Source organism: Eublepharis macularius, chromosome 3, assembly GCF_028583425.1.
Source record: "Eublepharis macularius isolate TG4126 chromosome 3, MPM_Emac_v1.0, whole genome shotgun sequence".
In the NCBI taxonomy this organism is placed as follows: Eukaryota; Metazoa; Chordata; class Lepidosauria; order Squamata; family Eublepharidae; genus Eublepharis; species Eublepharis macularius.
Genome location: NC_072792.1, coordinates 48,514,850 through 48,527,874, shown reverse-complemented (window position 1 = coordinate 48,527,874; position 13,025 = coordinate 48,514,850). Strand labels below are relative to the sequence as shown.

General features: G+C 40.9%; 1 protein-coding gene across 1 annotated transcript in view; it reads left to right on the top strand.

Annotated features, from left to right (window-relative positions):
* Positions 1-13,025, top strand: part of GCC2 (GRIP and coiled-coil domain containing 2) — a 32,758-nt gene that overhangs the window by 8,535 nt on the left and 11,198 nt on the right. Inside the window, exons 6-13 of the mRNA XM_054973533.1 lie at positions 3,065-5,545; positions 6,412-6,472; positions 7,959-8,059; positions 8,682-8,780; positions 10,069-10,188; positions 11,039-11,203; positions 11,302-11,406; positions 12,378-12,540. Of these exons, the coding sequence (XP_054829508.1) occupies positions 3,065-5,545; positions 6,412-6,472; positions 7,959-8,059; positions 8,682-8,780; positions 10,069-10,188; positions 11,039-11,203; positions 11,302-11,406; positions 12,378-12,540 (3,295 nt within the window). The remainder of the gene's footprint in view (positions 1-3,064; positions 5,546-6,411; positions 6,473-7,958; positions 8,060-8,681; positions 8,781-10,068; positions 10,189-11,038; positions 11,204-11,301; positions 11,407-12,377; positions 12,541-13,025) is intronic.

Sequence of the window (13,025 nt, the reverse complement as noted above, 5' to 3'; positions counted from 1 at the left end):
CCCCAGGGGGGACCCAAAGCAGATACTGCATCTGTCCCCACTCCCATTTTTTTACACAGATATCCTCAGATATTGACTTCCTGCCAACATTCTGCCAGTGGTTGTAGTAGGGAGTTTGCTTTCCCAGCCCTCAAGTGTGGTAACTGTGAACAGGGTGAATAGCTTGGTGAACTACTTTGTGGATGGAGGAATAATAATAATAACATTCGATTTATATACCGCCCTTCAGAACAACTTATTGCCTATTCAGAACGGTTCACAAAGTATGTTGTTATTATCCCCGCAACAAACAATCACCCTGTGAGGTGGGTGGGGCTGAGAGAGCACCAGAGAGCTGTGACTAGTCCAAGGTCACCCAGCAGGCTTCAGGCAGAGGAGTGGGAAATCAAACCCGGCTCTCCAGATTAGAGTCTTACCCACTACATCAAACTGACAAGGAAGACTGCCAGGGCTCCATTGTCATTGCTTTTTTCTTTTTAGGGATGCATCAAAGGAGCACACTTTGTTGCTATGTCTTTATGAGAACAGAGATGGTGGAGGTGGGCAGGGTGAGAAAGTGGGGAGAGGCTGATGCTAGCGAGTGAGCATTGGTGGGAAACGAACCAGGATACAGGATTAGTAACTAGTTAATAACCCTACTTGGTGTCTTGACTTTGGATCCTGGTTTGAGAAACCTGGGTGGAGGTGGTAGCAAGTTTATTTAAAGCCCAGTGTTGTATTATATTGGAAGCAGTGTGTGAAAAGAATCTAATTCTTGTTTAATAGCTCAAAGCATTTATAACTTCGAAGAAAGTTCTTTCTTTCTCTTAATTTCTTCATCTTCTAATCATGATTTACAACTACCATGAACTGCTGTTTCCCTGACCAAACAGATGGGCATGTGGGTGAGTCCTGTGGGAAGAGGATATTCAGTTGATCTTTCCCATGAAACAAACAAACTTAAAAACTTCATCTGGGCTTTGCAAGCCAGAGAAAGTCCCCCTGGGCCAGCCAATTTATCTCAGTAGGATTAGTAATATCTCAGAATGGTAAACGATTCTTTTTCTTTTAAACAGCAAGTTTTCTAACTCAGATGTGTCATAGCACAAGTCTGAGCTAAAAGAGAACAAGCATTCAAAAGAATGAAATACTATTAAATTGCTTCTGCAAGCTATTCATGGCTCTATTATTCTGTCATTTCAGTTTACCAATTTTAGTAAATCTCTAATGCCTTATTTTCAAAAATAATTTAGGATTTAAAGTATGTAATTGACTGCTACATTATTCAATGTCTTGTTTCCTTTGCTAGTGTTTGTGTCATTTAGGAAACTACTTTCGAACACAAGACGTACTCTGATTCAGAGCAGAGCATTGGATCTTAAGCACTGCAAACTGAGCATATTATTTACATAAAACATTTCCGCCCAACTCAGGGTTCCCAAGGTGGTGAGCACATAAACACACGAAAACATACACAGGGAGAATGGCTAATAAGAGTTAATTATGGAATGCCAAACAACAGTTTTAAAAAGTCTTCACTCACTGGCAGAAGATAATGATAGAGAAAGACTGATGACTCTCCCTGGGGAAAGTGTCCCAAAGTTTTGGTGCCACAACTGAGAAGGCCCTTCTGTGGGTTGTAATCCATCTAGCCTCAGATGGTTGGGGAAGCAAGGCCTTCAGAGATGATTGGAGTGGACAGGTGGGCTCATATGGGAGAAGGCAGGTCCTTAAGTATGCTGGTCCCAAGCCATATAGGGCTTTAAAGGTCAATATCAGGACCTTTAATTGGGCCAACAAGTAGATGAAACAAGACGAGTGATATGGTTTCTATGACTCACTCTAGTCAGCATTCTGGCGACAACATTTCGTGATAGGTTCCACACAGTCTTCAAAGGCAGCTCCATATAGAGTGCATTGGAATAATCTAATCTAACAGGGTATGCAGTGACAAGTTCTTTACTGCCCAGGAAGGGCTGCAACTGATGAAAGGTATCACTGCCACCTGATTATCCAATAGGAGGCACAGGAGCTCCACTTTAGTGGATCTTTGCTCCCTCCCATCCAACCCGTTGCACTGCACTGCCTGAGAAACCACTCTGAAGGGCTAGAAGACAAGTCTGACAGGGACTGTGGCTCTGTGGGAGAGCATTTGCTTTGCGTACAGAAGGTTGTGTACACAGGTTCAATCCCTGGCATCTCCAGTTAAAAGGATCAGGTAGTCAGTGATGTGAAAGACTTCCTTCTAAGACCCTGGAAAGCTGCTGCCAATCAGAGTAGACAGTGCTGACCTTGAGAGACCAAAGGTCTGACTTAGTATAAGGCAGCTTCATGCGTATTCACTCTTGCGTGAACTTCTAGTGGGTGCTGGAATTGTAATGCTAGTTCTGTCCAGATCTCGTACAACGGAGCTAGTGTGGTTTAGATTACAGTCTTCTGGCATATGGCTGAATGATGCGTTAACCTAATTTTGTCTACACTTGGACATTTTTAAAAAAAATCATCCTGTTTTAGGTTACATACCTTCCTTTTGAGCCCTTTCTAAGTACAGTGGTATATGGATCCAGTGAACTTCTCTAGTAGTAAAAAGAATCACGCTCAGGACCTTTAACAATGTCCTGATACTCCCTAACCCTTGATAGGTTGGAATTCAGTGTAAGGATTCTTGACCATAGTGTGTATAATAAACATGGGACCCCTGACACAAGTTAACCTGGCAAACTTTTAAAAATCTATTCTAGATAGCTTCAGCCACGGCTTGTCATATTGTCAATTTTCTCCTCATTCTTCTTTTTTCCCTCTGCTTTCTTACTATTTTGACCTGTTCCATTTTTTTCCTCTGGATGTTGTGGGATTATGGTCCTTTCCCCCTGTCCCCCTTTTCCATTTTGTTCTTTCCTCTCTCTGCTTTGAGTTCCTAATGGGCGAAAGGCTGGTTAAAAATGACTTGGATATTTTCCTCTCTGTTTCTTGATTGGTGGATCTGTAAAATAAATATTGGAGTCTGTATTTTAACAGCTCTAAAACTCGTTAAAAGTATGTGTGTTTAATGCTGCTATATATTTTTCTCTTTTTTCACAATTAGGCTGCTATTGCCAAGGATGAAGAAGGGCAGAAAAAGCTTATGCAATTGAGCAGTGACTACCTGAAAGAAATTGAAAGTCTTAAAAATGAAATGGTAACAGCACAGTCCAGATATGATGAAACTGTAGCTGTGCTGCAAAAGGAACTAGATGCTGAAAAGAGGAAACAAGAAGAGCTCCTAGATCAACTTAAATTTCATAGTAATTGGCAAGAAGAAATCAGAAGACTAGAGGGAGAAGTCCACCAGACAAAGACTGGGTACGAGCAGCAAATCTCAGATCTGAAGAAGCAGTTGGAAGCCTGCAGTGAGGCTAAAAAGGAAGAAATTACCGATCTGCAAAATGTTTTTGAAAGCAATTCTCAGAGTTACCAAAACGAAATTGATAAGTTAAATGAAGAACTGGCAAAACTGAAGACTTCTCATCAAGAGGAGGTGTCTGATTTGAGGCATCAACTTGAAGCTTCCAATAATGTGTGTGAAGAAGAGCAAAGTAAGGTAGAAAAGCTAAAGCAGGACTTGAGAAAGCAGAATGAGGTACAAGAGAAAGGCCTGGAGGAGGAACTACGTGCTTGCAAGGCGAAGTATGAAAGTGAACTGGAATGCTTAAGGCAAGCTTCAACTAAAAATGAAGAAAACCAAACTCAGAATAGAAATGAACTGTTGGAGACAGAACTGATGGAAAAGGCCAGGCACTTAGAGAGTGTTGTAAATGAACTGAAATCTCAACACAGTATACTGCAAGATGAATTAACTTATATGAATAACGTTAAGATGAAACTAGAAATGGAAGTCCGGCATGTGAAGGATGAATATTTTCATGAACGGGAAGATTTGGAGTTCAAAATTAATGAACTGCAGCTTGCCAAAGAAGATCATTGCTGTGTAATTGAAAAACTAAAGCTGGAGCTTCAGGGTATGAGAAGGCAGTGTGAAAAGACTGCACAAGAGCATAGCCTAGAAATTCAAGATCTAATGGGAAAACACGAAAGAGAAATGAGTGAGCTTAAACAAACATGGTCATCAAGTTCAGAGAGAGAAAACAGGTCACTGGCTCAGGAAATACAGGATCTGAAGGAACAATGTCAGAAGCACATCCTGGAGAGAGAAGAAGCTATTGATAACTACGAAAGCTTGAGAGAAACACTGGAAACCCTACAAGCCGAATTGGGGGAATCAGCCGGGAAAATAAGCCGAGAATTTGCATCGATGAAGCAGCAGCAGGCTTCGGATGTTGATGAACTACAGAAGAAGCTTAGAGCGGCTTTCAGTGAAAAGGACACTCTCCAGGAGATGGTGAATCGTCTTCGGGAAGAGGTGGAACAGTTTTCTTCCAAAGGAGAGGAGGTGGAAGAACTCAAGCTTAAAACAGGTGTGCTTCAGGAAGAAAATGAGAAACTTGTTGCTTCCCTTCATCAAAGAGATGCTGCTGTAAAGGAACTGGAAGAGAAGAAGCATGCGCTTTATTCTCAAAGTAGCAGCATGTGCGATGAAGTCAAATGCTGCATGGAGACAATAAAAAACCTCCAGGAACAATGCAGAGTGGAGCAAGAGAAAGTCATGGGACTTCAGCAAGAGGCTGAAGCTCTTTGCCTTTGCAACCGTGAATTAGAGCAGCAGGGAGAGGAGTTAAAAGAGAAACTGAGAGGTGCTTCAGTGGAAAAAGAAGAGTGTCAGCAGAAACTGAGGGAATTAGAGCAACAAGTTGAAGCTGTTCAGCAAGACAGGGAGCATCTGTTGTCTGAAGTCAAGACTCTTCGTGAGGAAAGTAACAAACTAAAGGAAGAAAGAGATGGAGTTGAAAAGAAGCTGCAGAGCATGGCATTTGAAAAAGAGGAATGGCTGGTGTTTAAAGAGAAAGCGGATGGCTTAGAAATGAGGCTAAAAATGGCTGGTGATGAAAAAGACCATCTAGAGAAGCTCCTTAGTGAGGAAAAGGCCTTCAGGCCCCTTGTTGCCAGTCAGCTGCGCAGCCTCCTTGAACAAATGGACTCTGGATATCCAGATGAAAATGAAGAGTGTGATGTTGCCACTCTCCTGCAAGCTGCAAGAGAATCCTTGGCGAAAACGAGGCAGGAGAAACAGAGTCTGACTCAACAGAAGGATGGCAATGCCTTCTTGCAGGAGGAGATCAGGAGGCTCCAGGAAGAAAATGCAGCTTGTAGTCTGGAACTCCGATCTCTGCTGGATGACTCTACAAAAGAGAAATGCCTTTTGAGAGAAGAGCTAGAGGGGGCTCTGTCAGAGAAAGAAGCTCTACAGCTAGATATCCAGGAGCTGAACCACACCAGTGAAAAAGTCAAGGCTGAGAACCAAAATCTTCTTGCTTGCGTTGAAGACATTTCTGAAAAACTTGCACATCATGAAAGCAAACTGAAAGAGCAAGAAAATGTTTTAGTGGAAGAAAAGAGAAATCTAAATTTAGTTCTAGAACAAAAAGAGTCTGAACTGAGCAGTCTGCAAGCTGAGCTTACTTTGCTAAAGGTTAGTCTTGTTTGCGTGACTGCCGCTTGAGACGTGAGTGTGTCTTCAGCTCATGCTTGGTTTTCACGAAGGCAAATACTTCTGTTGAGCAAAAAGCCATTAATCCTGAATAAACAAGTAAAGCTTTGGTGATTGGATTAGAGGCCAGATTTGTAATCTGGAAGTTAATCAGTCTTCAGTTCAAAGACCTTTTAACAAATAACCTCACCACTTTGGTCAGCTAAGTGTGGATCCTGATGCCAGAGGAGAAGCATCTTCTGTTGGAGAATGGGCCTGCTCTTAGCTGAGCGAAATGGTAGGAGGATATGATCTGCTGTCTGATGAGCGGTCATCAAAGACTGGGCTAAATGTACTTCAAATGGAAAAGACTCAAACTCCTTACAGACTCCAAATGTTCCGTGGTCCTCTTAATTGGGTGGATAGAGGATGTGTATTAAGTTCATGATGACTTAGAATAGTCAATCATTACTTGCTGGCATAACAGCGTTTGTTTTCAGCAAGGCCGCCACTTTCAGAAATGAACAATGCTGGAGTTCCTTCTTTTAAAAGTGATATTATCCATACCACTTCTGATTTCTTTGTAGTATGCATACAGATAATGGCTGCATCACACATTAATTTTGTGACTATTAGGAAACCATCCTTTGCTGCACAGCAGAGCAGAATATAGGATCTGGCTGTGGATTTTACAGTCAACACTCCAATTCTGGTAGTAAAATGGCAGCATTTGTTGCTGTTGTTGTCAGAGAGGTGTGCCTAAGCAGCAAGACAGTGATATGAGGCAGCTCTGCCCCGCTTACCTTGCAAGAGCTCCAGGCAGGGATAGTAGCAGGCGGCCCATCTAACTTATTTTGTTTATAATGCAGAATTCCATGGCAGAATCTTCTGCTAAGAGTGACCAAGAAGCCTTGGAATCACAAAAAATAGGTAATGTTAAACGTTTGTTATTTGTGTTACTTTGTGTTCAGTGTTGCTTCCAAAACATTTTCATAACTGTTTTCTTACTAATCCTGAAATACGGAGAATATGTAAATATAACTAAAAGGTGCTTCTGCAGTCCCTTATAGGATTACACAAAAGGCTTTAGCTGCTCACATGTTCTGTTCACTTTTATAGACACCTTATGCGGGAGTGAATACTACTGTAGATTTTGGATAACGGAGAATACAGTTGCCGCTAGTAAGCTTGAAACCTTGTAGCTTAAGCAAGCAGCAACTCATGAGAATATGCTGCTCTCATGAAGAAGAAGGAAAATATGATGTACTATCTGCACAGAGTTCAGCCCAGACTCATTGATATGCTTCTTAAGCTTGGGTTAAAATCCTCAAAACTACAGCCTTCGATTTAAAAAACAAAAACAAAACTACATCTCAAGTCTTCATTATAGTTTGAAACTCTAGTGTTCAAAATTTCCAGTGTCATCTGGATCAAAGTGGTTGCCTGCTACCAGAATGGAGTGAGATTTGAAAAAAAGCAGAAAAATATGATTATGCTATAATGTGAATATTGATCAGGTCAGAATGACAAAATCCTGAGATGTAGAGATTTTTGACTTATTTTGTCCTGGCTTAACCTTTTTCTTAACAACAACAACAACAACAACAACATTCGATTTATATACCGCCCTTCAGGACAACTTAATGCCCACTCAGAGCGGTTTACGAAGTATGTCATTATTATCCCCACAACAAAACACCCTGTGAGGTGGGTGCGGCTGAGAGCTCCAGAGAACTGTGACTAGCCCATGTTCACACAGCTGGCTTCAAGTGGAGGAGTGGGGAATCAAACCTGGCTCTCCAGATTAGAGTCCCATGCTCTTAACCACTACACCAAACTGGCTCTTGAGAGGGAGCTAGGTAGGGTATTGGAGCCGCAGCTTTCTCTTTGTAGCGCACTGTTGCCTATCCTGTATGGATTAATTTGGTTCTGATGAAGCAGGTCATTAACGTATGAAATGTGCCATACATTGACAGTGCAATCCCAGAGTCTCACCTGCCTAAATCTATTGGTCTCTGTGAGTCTAGAAGAGTGTAACTGTTTAGTATTGCTTTGTTAATATTCAAAGTGCCCTTTTGGTTATCTTGCTGTGGTTGACTTACGTAGCTACTTGTCAGGGAGAAAAATTCCGCTGTAATAGCTAGCAAAATTGTTGTAGAACAACAGTTCTGTGAGCATGTATCTGGGAGTAAGTCATGTTAAATGAATAATAACGAACAGAGCCAGTCTGCCTGAAACTTAAATTGTGTGTTGTAATGTGGTAATAACATACAGAAAGATACAATATTTGTGTGTGATGTATGTATGTTATATCTCATAGTTGCAATTGACAGTTTAAATAAACTTACCATTTATTCACTATGAAGTAACTATTCATTTCCCCTCATATGTTAAAGTGTCTTTTTGTTTGCTGTAGAGCATTTAGAAAAACAGCTGAAAGAGAAAGAAGAAAAATTAAATAAAATTAAAGCGGTTGCTGTGAAATTAAGGAAGGAGCTGGATTCTAGCAGAAAAGAGGTAACTTGCATCCGCACATGCTCACTCATACAATGAGGAATTTGTATGGTGATGGTGGAGCCTCAAAAGCCTTTTGAGGCCTGCTTTGAAATTGTCCCATTTGTTCTCAGGATGATCCTGGGGCTTTCTGGTAGGCGGTTCTCTGATCAGAACGTCAAGTTCTGTAGAGTCCTCTTTTGTCCCATCTCCTGTCTAACATACATTGCAGGCTCCTGGAAATCTGGATACCATCTCTGTGCTGGCAACTTTCTTTTCTTCTCATCCAGCCCTAGTCTCATACTCTCAGTTTTTACAAATGGTTTGGTCATATTAGATGACAGGATGCGGGTGATGAGAAAGTGGAGGTCGTGGTGATTGGCAAGCCTTGCACATAACTTAGAGCTGTCAAAGGCGCAACCTCCATTACACAATCCATGCTATTTTCAGGGGCAGCACATGATTTTCCTCTTTAGAATGGCATCTAGCTGTAGCTTGACCTGTAATTTGGTGATTTTGATTCATGCTCTTGCTCGTATGTTATCTTGATTTAAACCATGTCTGCGTGAGTCTTCTGAACAGAATGGGGTACAAATGTAAATAAACAAATATTGTAATTAACTATTATATCTGACTGTGCCTTTAGATGCAGTCCCTCAGAGAAGAGCTGGAGCGGACTCGATTAGAGAGAGAGCAGCTGTCATCTTCAGTGGGAGACATCATTCAGGGAGCAGAAGGCTATCAGGTAAAGAGCAGGTGCATTATCTTCATATATGCTTTATGTGTTTGAAACACAGTGCAGTTCTAAGGACACTTTTCTGGGTGTGATTGCCATCGAATAAACCTGAGTAGGATTTAGAGTAGACTCTTTTAGGATTGCTCTCTTGGTCAAAGCAGGACTTGCATCAACTCCTGCTAATGCTGTTGTAGAATTGTAAGTAGTGCACCTTGTTTGCAGCAGGCTGTACTGTGGCAAAATGCTGCCAGTTGCTTTGTTTCAGTGGATTTTCTTGCCTTGATTGTGAAAGAAACTGTTCTGCTGCTCAGCTACTTAGATCTCCGCTTCCTCCATGTTTAATGTTTATTGCAGTCTTCTAGAATATTGCAGAAAATTCACAGAGATAATGCAGATGATTAGGGGTTTTTTCCCTCTGAGAGTGATCCAGTTGAAAAAGGGGGGCTGTGCTTCATCTCCATCTCCTTTCTTGCCTAAGCATAATGGGCAGCAGACGGAATCACAGAGTCAACTTTGCAATTGTTCGCTAACGGTGATACCTCCATTTGGGTTAATGACAGCCTTCACGCAACTTTGCATTTATGTCTTGCACTTGCTTGATTTCAGAGGGGTCAGACTTTGTGTTCCATTGCATCTTTACTGATATATTCAGTGTAAACAGTGCAGACTGGCTGCTCATCAAATCATTCTTAACTCAGCTCTGGTGCATGTATATAATGTAGATTTGATCTTTAGCTCTCATATTAAAATTGCAGACATTTAAAAAAAAAAAGCATGGTACTTAACCTTGATCCTGAATACACATCTGCTTGCCATTAGGTGTGTAGTTTTGCTGATGAGGATTGGGAGCCTTCTGTGGCAAGCTGCCATACTCCGTTGGCCAACATGTGGTGCTGTCCCTCCCCCCTCCCATAACCTTATTTAAATGAGCCACTAAACAGCTGCTTGTTGTTGCTCGAATTCACATTGGAACATTTCAGCAAACAAATGATGGGGTGTGCCAACTGCTATGCCAGCACATGTTGACAAACATATTTTTAACCACCCTTGTGGGGATATGTCCATGAAGTTGCAGTTGGATACATCCATGCAGGTCTTTCAGATGGAATGCCAGAAAACAAAACTTTCACTGCAGTTTCCGTAGCAGGAAATAGTTGCCTTTTCCTGTCCCCCTCTAGGGTACTTCTGGTGTTACAATAAACAAAATGAGATGTACATACTGATGTTTGTATGCATAGCACGTTATTGGCTTCTGTTTGTTTAACCAAAGTTTAAAGGCTTTTGTATGCATTCCCAGAATCTCTTAATAGAGTTTGACAAGCAAGCAGAACAGCTGGATTTTGAAAAAGAGCAAGTTCAAAACTTGGAACGTCAAATAGAGGATCTTAAAAGACAATTGGACACATCAACTGAGCAGGTACCACCTATTTAACTACATGTGGTATATTAGCATCCTTCCTATCCAGAATTCCCCAACACAGAGCAAGCATTAAACCCCTCTCTTTATATCAAAGTACATTCCATTCTTGATCATATTGTGGTTCATTTTGTATAAAGGGGACAAATTAAACATGTTCTAATGTATTTGGATGAAAGGCTTCCCTCTTCCTTTGAATGAATGTGTTAAATTTTCAGAATCCATCAGATAACCAATGTTTTCCCCATATGTAAACAGACATGATGGGAAATTAAATGTTAAATTATCAGATAATAAACTAACAGCATTTCTTACACTATCATTATAATTTAAATTCCAGAAACTCATATTTTATTCTGCATCAGAATAACCATACATTTTTTGGCATTTTGTAGTCATTCTTGAACTTCTTTTCCAAGTATTGAGCTAAAAACAAGACACTGTTTTACCAAAGACCTGCTGGCTGCTGCTGGATAAGTTCCAGCATTGCTGGCAGAGGACCATTTCATACAAAACATATTTCCGACAATGTTAGAAGATCCCTGTGTAGATTGTGTCCCAGAACACTGGTTGAGAACCTAGTCGTGGTTTCCTAATGAGTATACACTTGGGAAAGTAGACACCTGTGAGCAGATCACAATAAGTGTGCATGCATTTCCTTTTTTTTTTTTTTTTTTTACACATCTATATATGTTCTGGGGGTGGTGAAACACCCTCTGTGGAATGTCCCAAAAATATTCATTCTAAAGCCCAGAAGCCATAATTTGCAAATGGGATCTCAGTAAAAGTTCCTGTATGATTAATGTGACTGAATATTTCCCATCATACTTGTTGCTCATACCTTTTTTAGCAAGACCAGTGGCGTTCTGCTAATGAAGACCTCTTGGCTAAGATAGAGACTCTACAGACCAACACCAAGCTGTTGGAAACCCAGCTGTTAGAAATGCAGAGAGCCAAAGCAAAAATGGACAAAGAACTTGAAGCTGAAAAACTTTTAAGGGAACAAAAAACAAAGGTAAGCCACAGCCTTCAATGAAAGCAGGAAAAATCAGAAAATAACAACAATAATAACATTTGATTTAAAATAGTTATTTTTTCTCAATGTTTTTGCAGGACCACAGCATTACTGTAAAAGAAGTTGAAGATCTGCAGGCCCAACTTCTGAAAGAAAGAAAGCATCTCCAAAGTGTCTTGGAAGAACTGGAGATGGCAAAAAAGGTAGATAGACCCTGAAAGCCACCCTGAAAGCCACCCTGACGAGGGGCTGAGTGAGCGGGTAGGCAGTAGGGTCTGCACTCCTGGCAGGATGATCTCAGGCTTAACATCAGAATGATAGGGCCAGAGGAGCAAACAAACAAGCCCTCTTCCTGGAGGTGGTGATTGTGTCCCCTTTCTTTGGTCCTGCAGAACTCAGCTATTGATAGGTGAACTGGTTCCTGACTGCATAGCCCCATCTGTTTTTCTACAGAATACAGACTGAGTTAAGTAACTTTGCCGTACTGTGGTATGACAGAGGGACTATTAAAACTGGCTAGAGGATGATAAAACTTAAGAGATGTAGTGGATGAATGAAACTGCAGTCTGCCAAATGTATTTAAATATGCCCTCTTTCTAGTTTGTGTCATATTGTGAGTGGGGGGAATGAAAGATGGATTCCTTCAGTGGAATAATCATTTGCAATCTGCTCCACAGATAAGGTTGACAACTCCAGGTTAGGAAATTCCTGGAGATTTTGAGACCCCACCTGGACATCCCTATCCACAGAATTCCTGTTGACGTTAATACAGCTACTTTGACATCACTGGGTTAAAGATAGCAGACAGACAGTGCATAAAAAGCTGGATACATGTCTGGCAGCAGAGCTGGGGATTTCTCTCAAAGCTAGTTACCAGTTGAGCCACTGAAATGTTCCTGGAAGTACTTTGGAAGGCTTATCTAGAAAGCTTTTTAAAATGTGCTTTTTGGGGTTTGAGGGGGAGAAGCTTCAGATTTCCATGTTGCCAACTTGTGACTCAAATGATGGCTCTATTTATTAGTGCATTGGGTAGTAGAATCCTTATTTTTTCCCCCTTGCTTGTTAAACTGTAATTCAGTTGAGATAAAAGAGTAACCAAACAGAAAAGGTTTGACCCAACAGAGTTCTGAATTTTAATTTTGTATATGTTCTCTGCTTAAATGGTAACATATAGGATGCGCAGAAGAGTACACTGATGGACATGGAAATGGCTGATTATGAGCGTTTGGTTAAAGAACTGAATCAAAAGTTGGCTGACAAAGGCAGCAGAGTTGAGGATCTTGAGCAAGAGATTAAAATTCAGAAGCAAAAGCAAGAAACGCTGCAAGTTGAAATCAGTGAGCATTACATTATCTCTAAATTCCTTGTGTCTAAAAAAGGTTCTCTGTATATTTTAATGTAGCAAGAGGATTTTGTATAACTGAGTAAGGAAGCAGGAACATTTATAGTATTATGTAAACAAAATTTAATAGCACCTGTTCAGTAGATGGAAATAATACCCCAGAAATTGCTTTAAGTAGATGCTGAAATATTTTGTTAGAAGGGTCAAGAACATGCGATAATATTTACAAACTTAGTATCCTGTTGGACTGACGACATTTCTCAGATGTTAAAGGATTAGAACTAACAGTCTGTCAGCAGATGTTCAAGCGCTGGTATGTGCAGGTCTTTGCTGTGTTTCTTCCACCTAGCAGTCCCTTCCATCCTCAGGAACGTTGATTCCCAGGTTAAAGAATCGACATGGACTAGTACTAATGCAGGTCGGAAGCTGAACTGAAGAGGGGGCAAAATAGATCATCTTCTATTAGTGGATCTGCCTTTG